The following is a 13242-nucleotide window of genomic DNA, read 5'->3' on the forward strand; positions in this document are numbered from 1 at the left end:
TGAGGTCTCGAAATAGCACTTAATAAGATAAACATCCACATTACATCTAGAGGCAACCACGAGTTCGCAAATCAACAAACATCAGGCAAAACTTAAAAACGATGGTTCCAGGAACATAGTTCTATATCCTTGCAGATAACTGGCTATAGCAAAACGACTCAACGCCTCAGAATCAGGCCTTGGCAGCAGCCTGGGCAGCGGCATCCCGCTTCCTCTGCTCCTCAATGATGGTGAGCTTGATACCCTTGCCCTTGGGGAGGCTCACCCATGGCTTGGTGCCCTTGCCGATGGTGAACACATTGCCCAGACGGGTGGCGAACTGGTGGCCCTGGGCATCCTCAACGTGGATGGTCTCGAAGGTTCCCTTATGCTTCTCCCTGTTCTTGATCACACCAACACGCCCAGTGTTGCGCCCGCCAGTCACCATGACCACGTTACCAACGTCGAACTTGATGAAGTCAACAATCTTGTTGGTCTCCAGGTCGAGCTTGATAGTGTCATTGGCCTTGATGAGAGGGTCTGGGTAGCGGATGGTGCGGCCATCATAGGTGTTCAGGTAGGGGATGCCCTTCTGGCCGAACTGGACAGACCTGACCTTGCAGAGCTTGAACTGCACATGAAGGAAACAAAGTCAGTAGATGAATAGATAATGGTATATACTACATTTAAGGATAATAAAACAAATGACAAACTAGAATTTATCTATGCAGTATCTGAAAACAAAATTGCATCTTCAGAAAATGGAAGACAGGATTGAAACAGTTAAGCATGGTGAGCAAATAGAAAAGCAAACATACAACAGAGTGGTACAATGGTAGGCAAACAGCAAGGTCTTCATTGCAAGAGGATATCGATACTTACCCATATACAAGTAGGTTTCATAAGTACAATATAAGCAGTTCTAGATATCAGAAGGCATCAGCATTATGGAAGACCAGGATGACATTACAGAAACAGGATAGACCTAACCTTAGCATCCTCATCCCTGACAGAGTGAAGGCGGAAGCGGCCCTTGGTGTCATACAGAAGCCTGTAGTTCTCACCAGTCTTGGGAATGGAAATGATGTCTAATAGACAAAAATGAATATATCAGCAATCAAGTGACGTTAACAATCTTTGCAGAATGTGAGTTCACGTAGGATACAAATAATTCTGTTACAAGATTAGAGCATACCCATGAAACCAGCAGGGTAGGTCTTGTCAGTGCGGACCTTTCCATCAACCATGATATGACGCTGCATAAGGATAGACTGCACTTCACGGTAGGTGAGAGCATATTTCAGTCTGTTCCTCAGGATGAGGATCAGAGGAAGGCACTCCCTGGCCTTGTGAGGACCAGATGATGGCTTGGGGGCCTGAAATCAATAGACAAATCAAGTATCAGATCACTGAACAAAAACATCTTAAATGCCTGAAGAAGTACAGGATAGAAGAACTGATGCACTTACAAAAGCTCCGCCAAGCTTGTCAAGCATCCAGTGAGACGGGGCATTGAGCCTCTTCAGATGCTTCTTCAAACCCCTAGCCTGTTGACAGGTAAACAAGGACAACAATTATTGTCTTTTCGAAACATGAACAGCAAACAAGTACAGTATCCCACATTAGATCATAAACCTCACAAAAATGGTTAGATTATAAGAGATTGCTGCAAGTCTTGATGGAATATGTGTTCTACTTAGTATTCATCGAACTTAGGGTGAGTAATTTTAGCATGAAAATTGCTGGCTACAACTGTGAGCATTAGGCAGGACATCTCAAAACAAATTCTCCTCGGAAAACACTTTGGAACAAATAGAGAAGAAACGAAACTGATCTACAATCTACAACAAGATATACAAATCTGGTCAAATCATGCAGCTAAATCTTCCAAAGCCACACCGGTAGCGGCCTCTAGATCATGAATCAACGCAACGCTACATGGATTGAGAGTTGATCTATGTTAGAACAGGCATGGAACCCACTAGCAGTACACGCTACAACCCATCAACCACAGGAATCACTAGGGAAAACACGAGCAAATCTACCGAGCCAAGTAAGAGCACAAGCCACCGAATGACCTCAACCCTAACCAAGGACCTCAACAACAGAGAGCCGGCGGCGCTACCGCATTCGAACGGAGGCGGCCACGGATCGGATCTACAAGCGAGAGGCAAGGAAGCACGCGGAGGGATGGAGATGGGGAAAGGGGCGGCGCTCACCATGGTTGCGAGCTCGGGCTAGGTCGCCGTGCTTCTCGTCTTCGGGCACCTCCGCCGCCTGCTCCTTCTCCTGTGCTACGCGCCGCCGCCGGGATGACAAAGAATGAGGGGGAAGCGAGGGGGCGAGAGAGCTTATATATATACTGCGAGGGGTAGGGTTTTAGTCCCCCCGTTCGGCTGTGTGGGCTTTCGGCCTGGTCTTGGGCTTGACACGGTTGTGGGCAGCTGGCGAACAAAAGCCCAAATCCTCCCTGTGGCTCTGGGCCATATCTCAAGAAGAAAGGGTGGGTTCTGGACCATAGTTTTTCTTTTCTTCTCTTTTTGAATGTAGCTCTGGTCTCTGGACCTTAGCCAACAGCGACTGATGTTAAAAAAAAAAAACTAACAGCGACTGATGTTAAAAAAAAAACTAACAGCGATTTTTATATCAAAAAAGAAAGGCTAACTGCGACTATTCTCAAAAAATAAGGTAACAGCGACTGATATTTCTCTCAAAAAAAACAGCGACTAGTATATGAAATTAAATTCCCAAAAAAGGATCTATTGGAAAACACTTTCTCAACACATAAAAAATATTGATAATGACTTGCCCAAGTGGACTCACCTATGGCCCATAATATATATCATTTTCAACTCTAAATTGTAATTATGATGCTTAGTGTAAGATAAAGCGTGGATTTCCAAAAACTTAGATTGTGCCCTAAAATGTATAATATGAATCAATCACGAGTGGTTTCAACACTGAGCTTTTTGGCACTACCAGGGATGATATAAATCTGAATCTCGTATTCCTATTATTTTCGTGCTCTCCGAACACCCTAATTTAACCTAATATACGTATGTTTGTTCATTCATCATTGACCTTTCAATCAACCACACGCATACGCCATCGGTTCCACTATCGATGAGTTTTAGGCATATGTCTGGTCGAGCACTTGACTTCATCTCAACTTGTTGTATCGAGATCTAAGATGAGCAACAACGACAGACACAAGGAGAACAACAACGAGAGGTATGAAGAAGTCATGGAAATGAGGTCCAATTTGGTCTAGGATCCGGATGTGTTGCTAGTCACCTTTTTCCAAAAGTTTTAGGATGATATCAAGCCGGTGATCATGTCCATGTTTCAAGAATTCTTTGTTGGCACCCTTGATATTTCTCACCTTAACGTCAGTGTGATAACCTTTATCCCTAAGATTGTGGGGGCATAGTGATCAAGCAACTTTAGGCCAAACACGGTGTTTAACGTTATCTAGTGAATCATTGTGAAGGTGTGTGCGGCTAGATTTGTCATGCTTGCTCACAAATTGACACACATGAGCCAATACGCTTTTGTTAGTACTTCATGAAGTTATCCATGACGTTATGGTTAAACACCAAAGAGGCATCTTCCGTAGGTTGGAATTCCAAAAGGCGTATGATTGCCTAGATTGGTCATTGCCTCGTCAAGTGGTGGAAAGGAGGGGCTTCGAGGACCGCTTGATTTGTGGGATAATGCAAAATGTTGTCCAGCGGGAGCACCTCTATTGATAGTAATGATGAAATGGGTCCCTACATGAGATCTTCTCGCGGTGTGAGATAGTGTAAGTGCATCGAGTGCCCCCTTAGTGGTTTTGGAATATTGAAGACAAATAGGTTGAGGAACTAATGTGTTTGTGAGTATACACATGAAACAGAGTCCCTGAAGATTTGGTTTAACACATGGAAGACGACCCCTAAAAATGAATTTCTTCAAGTGAAGAATTTGGTTATGAAATTGGTACGGCCTTTGAAGAAATTGATGAGAAGACTTTGAAGCTCGAAGACTTTTGTTTTGATAGTTTCTTTTTCTTCTTCCTTGAGTCATAGGAAAACCGTACCGGTAAAGGGGGTCTAGGTAAAACATATTTCACAGTTCCAAAGTGATGCTCAAACTGACTCAAACCTATACACGCAACAACCGATTCGAGTGAAACCTTTGGAAATCTCTAGTACAGTTGACGCATTTGCTAGCGACAGTGACGAAGTTCATCTAATCATTGACGAATTTGTTTAGGTTGAGGAGTTAGGAGTTCGCCAGTGCGATCTACCTATCGTGAGGAAATTGAGTGCCCCGACGAATTTGAGTGTTCAAATTCCGGTTGTTGTTGCGCCGTGGGCCAGCTGTCGAGTGGATCCTTATCCTGACAACAGTCAAATCAGAGAAGGGCATGAAAATTCATCTCGGGTTGCCCCTGACTATAAATAGCCGCCCCCATAATCACTTGTTGGTTGGCTGCTCCGAGAGAACTTGACGCTTGTCATTTGGGAGCAACCCATCCTCTGACGACTTTGAGAGAATCCCAAGTGAGGAAAAACCCAGAGCCAAAGTGATTGAGCATCACTAAAGAGATTGATCTGTGTGATATGACGCCTGTTACCTTTGAAAAGTGTCATTCTTCCAGACGGTGAGGCGTCAAGTTTTGAGTACACCAAGAGTCATTGTGGTGTGCTGGTGAACAAGTCTGTGAAGGTTTTGGAAGTCTACCTTGAAGACTTACCATGAGTGATTGGGTGAGGACTAAGTGACCTTAGCTCAAGAGGAATATGGTGATGATTGAGTGTCCTCTAAGTTGCGACTCAGCCACCTCAACCAGACGTACAGTTGATATAGCAACTTGAACTGGTCTACCAAATTGCATTGTCTTCACCGAGCCTACCTGGTTTCAAATTTCTCACCCTCTCTTACATTATTCCGCTGTTGAAGAATTTGTGATCTATGCTCTGACGAATTTGAATTGAAGAATTTCATCAAGCTATCTTTCATGTCCTCAGTTCATATTCTTCATGCGTGTATGATTGTATGATTGCTTGTTCTTCACTCTTACGTATCATGACCGCGTGCTCTCTAATTCTGTGATGACTTAGTTTCCCTTGCATCTCTATTTCTTCACTCTGATCTTCGTCAAATTCCTCAGAGTTTGATGAATTTCTAAAAATCTCCCGTTCACCCCCCCTAAGAGATAACCTGCGCTTTCAATTGGTATTAGAGAAAGGTACTCCCTTATTCTGTGTGATTTTGGTTTAACCACCTGGAGATTTAGTTATGTCGACTACAGGTATGAAGAAGGTGTCAGCTGCGTGCCACATCTTTGATGGCTACTACTAACCCAAGTGAAAGTCATGATGAGGAAGTGTCTCTTAGCGACAAACTGCGAGATGTGGACCGTCACTGAGATTGGTCTTACCGATCTATGCAAGATGGCGCATGCTGATGACATTCGCAAGTATACTCGACTGGGTACTTGGCAAGGGATGTCATCTACTCCAGCCCATCCAAAGATGAGTTCAGACATATCATGCACTTAGCCAATGTGAAGATCATTTGGGACAGGATCTCTGGCATCTATGAAGGTCACCGCACTCGTCAGGATCCCTGGTTCCTCGAGTTCAAGGAATCCCTCAAGTCCATGACATGTGATCCAGACTCATCATCCTCAGCAACATGCCTCGTGGCCAAAGGCGTTAAGGTACTCAAGTCGTCTTCATCTTCTTCAAGTGAAGGTGAATCTGACGAAAACATGACTCCTAGTTATTCCAAACTTGCTACAATTGTTGCAAAGCAACAAACTGCCATGGAAAAGATTCACAAACTGTTAGATAAAAGTGACGATCTCAAATTCTGATTGAAGACCTTGAGCGTCTACAGTCAAAATATGATGAACTTGAGAGTCGTCATGTGGCCCTCTCAGTTGCACACGAGAAGCTGTCCTATGAATTTCTTCAAAGGAAGCAAGAACTCGAGAAGTTGAGAGCTTCTCATGATGATCTTCATAAATACAATGATTCATTGCTTGCTCAACAGATCGGCACCTCTCAGGAAGAATTTGTTGCTCCATGCTTAAAATGCCTTGAATGTTGTCGGTGTCAAAACTGGCAGATCTCGGGTAGGGGGTCCCGAGCTATGGATCTTGGATCAATGGGGAACAAGGGACGAAGGACACGATGCTTACCCAAGTTCGGGCCCTCTCTAAGAGGAAAAACCCTACGTATCCCTTGATTATCTTGAAGCTAGTGTATAGGATGATTACAGAGTCAATCTATGATGACCCACAAGTATAGTGCATCTATCGTAGTCCTTTCGATAAGTAAGAGTGTCGAACCCAATGAGGAGTAGAAGGAAATGGCAAGTGGTTTTCAGCAAGGTATTCTCTGCAAGCAATGAAATTAGCGGTAACAGATAGTTGTGTGATAAGATAGTTCATAATGGGCAACTAGTAACAAGTGTAACAAAGGTGCAGCAAGGTGGCCCAATCCTTTTTGTAGCAAAGGACAAGCCTCGATGAACTCTTATATAAAGCAAGACGCTCCCGAGGACACATGGGAATTACTGTCAAGCACTTATATAAAGCAAGTGTTCATTACTTTGATAATTTGATATGTGGGTGGACCGATGCTTGAGTGCTGTCCTTACTTGGACAAGCCTCCCACTTATGATTAACCCCTCTCGCAAGCATCCGCAACTACGAAATAAGAATTAAGATAAATCTAACCATAGCATGAAACATGTGGATCCAAATCAGCCCCTTACGAAGCAACGCATAAACTAGGGTTTAAACTTCTGTCACTCTAGCAACCCATAATCTACTTATTACTTCCCAATGCCTTCCCCTACGCCCAAATAATGGTGAAGTGTCATGTAGTCGACGTTCACATAACACCACTAGAGGAAAGACAACATACATCTCATCAAAATATCGAACGAATACCAAATTCACACGATTACTTATAACAAGACTTCTCCAATGTCCTAAGGAAAAAACGTAACTACTCATGAAGCATATTCATGTTCATAATTAGAGAGTAATAATTATCACAAAGGATCTGAACATATGATGTTCCACCGAATAAACCAACTAGCATCAACTACAAGGAGTAATCAACACTACTAGCAACCAACATGTACCAATCTGAGGTTTTGAGACAAAGATCGGATACAAGAGATGAACTAGGGTTTGAGAGGAAATGGTGATGGTGAAGATGTTGATGGAGATTGATCCTCTCTCGATGAGAGGATCGTTGGTGACGACGATGGCTTCGATTTCCCCCTCCGGGAGGGAAGTTTCCCCGGCAGAACAGCTCTGTCGGAGCCCTAGATTGCTTCTGCCTAGGTTCCGCCTCGAGACAGCGATGCTTCGTCCCAGAAGCTTCCTTCTTATTTTTCCAGGTCAAAAGACATCATATAGCAGAAGATGGGCACTGGAGGCCTGCTAGGGGGCCACAAGCCACAGGGGTGCGCCCAAGGGGTAGGGCATGCCCCCCCAAGCTTGTGGCCTCCTGGTGGGTCCCCTCTGGTATATTCTTCACCCAATATTATTTATATATTCCAAAATAATTCTTCGTAAATTTTCAGGACTTTTGGAGTTGTGCAGAATAGGTCTCTCAGATTTGCTCCTTTTCCAGTCCAGAATTCCAACTGTCGGCATTCTCCCTCTTCATGTAAACCTTGTAAAATAAGAAAGAAAAGGCATAAGTATTGTACCAAAATAGGTAATAACAACCCATGAGGCCATAATGCAATAAATATCAATATAAAAGCATGATGAAAAATGGATGTATCAACTCCCCCAAGTTTAGACCTCGCTTGTCCTCAAGCAAAGCTGAAATCGATAATCATGTCCACATGTTTAGAGATAGAGGTGTCGATAAAATAAAATATGGACATGAGGGCATCATGATCATCTTTAGAACAATAGCATATAATGACATATAATTTCTTATGCTAAAGTGACAATTCATTCACAAGGTAAAGTATGAATCAAAAACTTTATTAAAAACCAACAAACTATGATCTCAATCATTGAAGCAATTGCAATTTATCATAATATCGGAAAGAGTCAATGTAAGAGCTTTTGTATAGCAAGTCCACATACTCAACCATCTTTTAGTCTTTCATAATTGCTAACACTCACGTGATACTTATGTGTTCAAAGCCTCAATCGGACACAGAAAGATATGGGCTTATAGTTTCGCCTCCCAACCTTTTACCTCAAGGGTAATGTCAACAATAATACTTTATGATAACCTACATCCGAGTGGATATATATCTAGATCTTTCCCCAACATATAGTGCTTGCCAAAAGGAAAAAGTGTAAAAAGGAAAGGTGAAGATCACCATGACTCTTGTATAGAGGTAGAAAGTAAAAGTAAAAGACAGGCGCTTTGCAGAGGAAAGCAGAGGTTGTCATACACTTTCATGGTTGGATGCACAAAATCTTAATCAAAGAACGTCACTTTATATTGCCGCTTGTGATAGAGAACTTTATTGCAGTCCGTTGCTTTTATTTCTTCCACGTCACGAGTTCGTATAAAGCTTATTTTCTTCACACGAAAAAAGCATACATATTTAGAGAGCAATTTTTATTGCTTGCACCGATGACAACTTACTTGAAGGATCTTACTCAATCCATAGGTAGGTATGATGGACTCTCATGGCAAAACTGGTGTAAGGGATGTTTGGGTGCACAAGTAGTATCTCTACTTGGTGCAAAAGATTTGGCTAGCACAAGAGGAAAAGCAAGCTCAACATGTTGGAGGATCCATGATAATATAACTTCTATTCGGATATAAGAAAACATAACCCATTATGTTGTCTTCCTTGTCCAACATCAACTTTTTAGCATGTCATATTTTAATGAGTGCTCACAATCACAAAAGATGTCCAAGATAATATATTTATATGTGAAACCTCTCTTTCTTTATTACTTTCTATTAATTTCAACAATGACCAAAACTATGTTTGTCAACTCTCAACAACTTTTATTCATCATACTCTTTATATGTGAAGTCATCACTCTCCATAAAATCATTATATAATTTTTTTTCTAGATCATAGCAAGAAAACAAATCCCTCAACTCAAAACTACTCTTTATTATATAACTCACGGACTCAATTACATAGATAGATCACAAAGCAGACACTAGTACAACGAGGTGCTATACAAACGATTTTTAACCCCTTTTCGCGATGGCATTTGGAACCATCACCTAGTGAGTGACTGCGATAGGGGGTCCTTCCCACACGACCCAGAAACCGTCGGGGATATGCCCTCCTGGCACACACGCTCGACAAAATGAGGTCGTGTGCGACCGGCGAGCGATCAAATCCGGTTATATGTACAATAGTGCTAAAAATACAATTATATAGGCAAAATCATTTTTGGTCGTAAGTACATCCCACACAGTCAGTCACCGCTAAACATTTCCATTCGCATGTACATTCCACACAGTCAATCCAAGCAATACGTTTCCGTTAGTATGTACATCCCACACAATTAATCCAAGAAGTACGTTTCCGTTTGTATATATATCCCACACATTCACTCCAAGAAAAACGTTTCCGTTCGCAGGTACATACACAATTTTCCCCATTAAATCGTTTGTGACAGCATTGCCATTGCACACGATATTAACATTTTTATCATTTGTGTTACTGAATGCATCACACATGGTGCGTAGAAAAAACTGTGTGGCAAAGGCTGTCCATCACACACACTTTTTATATGGTAAATGTTTGCGCAAGGTGGTCTAACGCAAATAGTTTTCAAGAGGATGTCGTGTGTGATTGTTCATTGATCCAACACGGTTTATTCCTAAAAACTGTGTGCATTGCCTGAGGTCATTGCCCACGGTATTTTTTCAATAACCGTTTGCAATGGAAAAACCCAATTAGCAGGCTAATTGGCAATTAGCAGGCTAATTGGCCATTAGCAGGCTAATTGCCCTAGTATTAATAATCCATTTATTAATTTAATTGACATTTCATATTAAGCACACAATATATTTCATTTCCATATTAAGGAAGCAGGATTTCATAATTGAAATACATCAGAGTACTTCAGCACTCAGCTACCCCATTACACAACTGCACCAACACCAAGTTTCACATGCAACATCTACAACCTTTCGAAATTAGCATCATAGACGGGACATAGACAGATGAATCTCATTTGGAAAACTGCTGAAGCACAAGTCGAATATTAAGCCTTCATTGATGTTGAAGGTCTTTGCAACTTTAGGCTAATGCCTGTGGATGATTGACCATCCATCCTTCATCCTCTTCAGGAACACATTAATATTGAACCATGGGTGGTGTATGAAAACCTTCTCCGCCTCCTGACCATACAGGTGGTTTGAGAGGTAATCATAAGTGAACTGCTTTGGAAAGGCCTGAAAACAAGGATATGCATAAATATCTTCTCCAGATTTGAAATGGCGCAAAGGAATTAAAAAGGCAAGGTATAACAGTTAGTACCACCCCGTAGTGAAATGATGTCTTCTACATTGTGCAGACAAAGATCTTGTTGTTTTTTGTCGCTAACTTCTTTATCGTAACAATCTTTCAGAGTTTCTTGACTTGACTGATATTAATGGACAACTCATTTCCACGTATGCAAAAAGGGTCAAACAGTGGGTCAAAACCTCTGACAGCAGGACCTACATGTGCAAGACCAAATTGTTAAAAACCTAATATTTAAAAACAAGAAGCGGAAATGTGTGCTATTAACTGCAACATGACTAATATTTAAAAACAAGCAAATGTAATCATTCAAACTTGTATTGTGCATGTCTAAGTACACTAGTTATTAGCCCTGTTTGGATCCATGGTTAGAGTTAGTTTGAGCTAGTTTGGGCTCAAATAGCTCTAAAGTATCCAAACATGAGGGCTAGTTTGAGCTAGCTGCGTCAAACCCACCCAAAACAACAATCCCACCCAAGAGGTGCTGATTGGGGCTAGTTCTCCTAGTGCATTTATTGTCAATCTAACACTGTCATCCAAACACCTCTTTGGCTAGAGTTAGTTCAGGGTTAGTCATTGTTTAGTATCATTGTTATTTAGGAAACCGTAGGATTTATTCTACCTTGACTTGTACTCCAAGATGACCATGTACTCCTATATATATGCTCACGAGGCTCAAGCAATAAAATCAACTATTCAACCAATCTCTCTGTCTCCCTTTTAACTGTCATGAGCTAGAATCTAACTCTAACCTCTAGCTAAGTTAGAGTACCCAAAAAGTGCCATTGTTAAATCAAATGGAAAGGCGTGTTCAATACTCCCTCCGGTCCTTTTTACTCTGCATATAAGAATTGTCTGTAGTCAAACTTCATAAATTTTGACCTTATTTATATGAAAAAATATCAACATCTAGCATGCTAAAGTTATACAATATAAAAAATTAAGTCATGACACATGTACTGATATTTATTTCATATTGTGAATGTTGGTATTTTTTTCTATAAAGTTGGTCAAAATTTACAAGGCTTGACTATAGAAAAATCTTATATGCGAACTAAAAAGATTCAGAGGGAGTACAACATGCTTAACATCAACCAAATATAGTCATTCATAGAGGTATTGTTAAATTTGGTATTGATGAAATTGAACTGCACAGTTCATACTAGCACATATAGAACATCACACTGTTAATAGTGAAATAAACAAGGCATACTACGAACAACCAAAGATGGCAATTGAAACTGGACATATGCTAACTACAAACAATCGAACAACCATAAACCATAGAAATAAACAAGGCCTAATGCAAACAACCTAATATAGCAATAAATACTGGACAAGTTCTCACTACAAAAGGGGTTCGAGAAAACGAATCATGGGTTTCCTCACTTGTCACATATTGGCTCCTCCTCGTGGTCGCCGTCGATGAGGTCTGACTTGGCAGCTGAGGTTCCTAGGCAAGTGTCGCAGAACGTGTCCTTAAGAAATGACAAAAGGGGCTCCATGGAGATGAAGGATGACAAATTGTTCATAACGAGCCGCAGGAGATCAGCGGCAGGGCCACCGCTAAGATCGACAGCTGTCGAACCCGAAGGGTTGGGTGTGGGAAACTTAACCTGTGACATAACCCATGTCAAGCAGTCGATGTCGACGACCTCGATGTCATATCCGGCATTCGTGACATGCCAGAATACTCTAGCCCGCTGATTGAAAGGCTCAATCCAGGTCCAGTAATCATCGCCAGCTTCCTCAGCGGCCACCTCGTCAACGTCGGGCAAAGAGGCCACGGTAAAGCTCTTTTGGGCCATTCGCTCCTCGAGCTCCCCGGGAAGCGTAGTCGGGCTTAGGTTGCGACGCTCTGGAGTGTCGAAGGGGGTGGGGATGGGGATCTCTAGGAAAGGGAGTGTTTCGTAGGCGTCATCTAAGAAACTCAGGGCAGGGAGGGTATGTATATTGGTGGATAACTACACGAGCAGACCGACAGAGGTTGACGATGGAGGCGGCGCGGCGGCGGCGACGACCTAGCTAGGTTTGGAGTGAGGGAGGGGTGGTGTGCAGTGGCGGAGTCAAGAAAATAGTATCAACAGGGCCGAATGATGTAAAAACTGCTTGGGGAAGGCCAAGGCAATGGAAAACATGCTTTTGACAGGAAATAATCACTAATTTTAGCACTATTCATCAGCAAATTAGCACTACATCTCTGTTGTTAGGGGGGCCAGGGCCCCTGCTGGTCTCCCTGTCTCCGCCACTGGTGGTGTGTATGTGTGTGAGCGGGGGATTTGCGGTGTGTGTGTGTGTGTGGAGGGGGTCCAAGGTGGTGTTTGAGGAAATGCTGCGGGTACTGAAAATTTTACTAGGCGGGAGTAAAATGGCGGGGCTACCAAAAATTTGGATCAAGGGATTGAAGTAGAGCCGGGCTAGAGTAACGGACATCACACATGGTTAAAACATAATAATCATGTGTTATCAAACCGAAAAACACTCCAGTCGAGCAGATATTTTTGAGATTGTGAGGGATGAAGGCAGGAGTAACAGACATCGCACACGGTCTAGACATAGTAATCGTGTGCTATCAAACAGAAAAACCATCTACACGGGTAGATATTTTCGAGAGTGCGAGGGATTAGATATTTTCGAGAGGGGGAGGGAAGCCTCGTACGTGGGGCCCAATCTACTATGATCATGTGGGTGACAGGGGCAGGGGCACGACACATGGGTAGTCCAATGGAACCGTGTCTGTTTTGTACCTGGTCGCAGACGGTTGTTGCATCCGACTCGTCTGCTGTT

General features: G+C 42.4%; 1 protein-coding gene across 1 annotated transcript; it reads right to left on the reverse strand.

Moving 5' to 3' along the window:
• Positions 1–2352, reverse strand: LOC125549706 (40S ribosomal protein S4). Its single transcript, XM_048712981.1, has 5 exons — positions 2199–2352; positions 1449–1526; positions 1175–1355; positions 970–1067; positions 1–610 (listed from the first exon to the last, which is right to left on the reverse strand). The coding sequence occupies exons 1-5, from the start codon at positions 2199–2201 to the stop codon at positions 173–175; spliced, it is 798 nt and encodes a 265-aa protein (XP_048568938.1). The 5' UTR covers positions 2202–2352; the 3' UTR covers positions 1–172.
• Between the last annotated feature and the right edge of the window lie 10890 nt (positions 2353–13242).

This window comes from Triticum urartu, chromosome 1 (genome assembly GCF_003073215.2).
Source record: "Triticum urartu cultivar G1812 chromosome 1, Tu2.1, whole genome shotgun sequence".
In the NCBI taxonomy this organism is placed as follows: Eukaryota; Viridiplantae; Streptophyta; class Magnoliopsida; order Poales; family Poaceae; genus Triticum; species Triticum urartu.

What these genes read in the sequence shown, in the direction of transcription:
- LOC125549706 (XM_048712981.1), bottom strand. An exon ending in ACAAGCTTGGCGGAGCTTTT is followed by an intron (nt 1,356 to 1,448) that starts GTAAGTGCATCA and finishes TATTGATTTCAG; the next exon opens with GCCCCCAAGCCATCATCTGG. An exon ending in TCAGGGATGAGGATGCTAAG is followed by an intron (nt 611 to 969) that starts GTTAGGTCTATC and finishes CTTCATGTGCAG; the next exon opens with TTCAAGCTCTGCAAGGTCAG.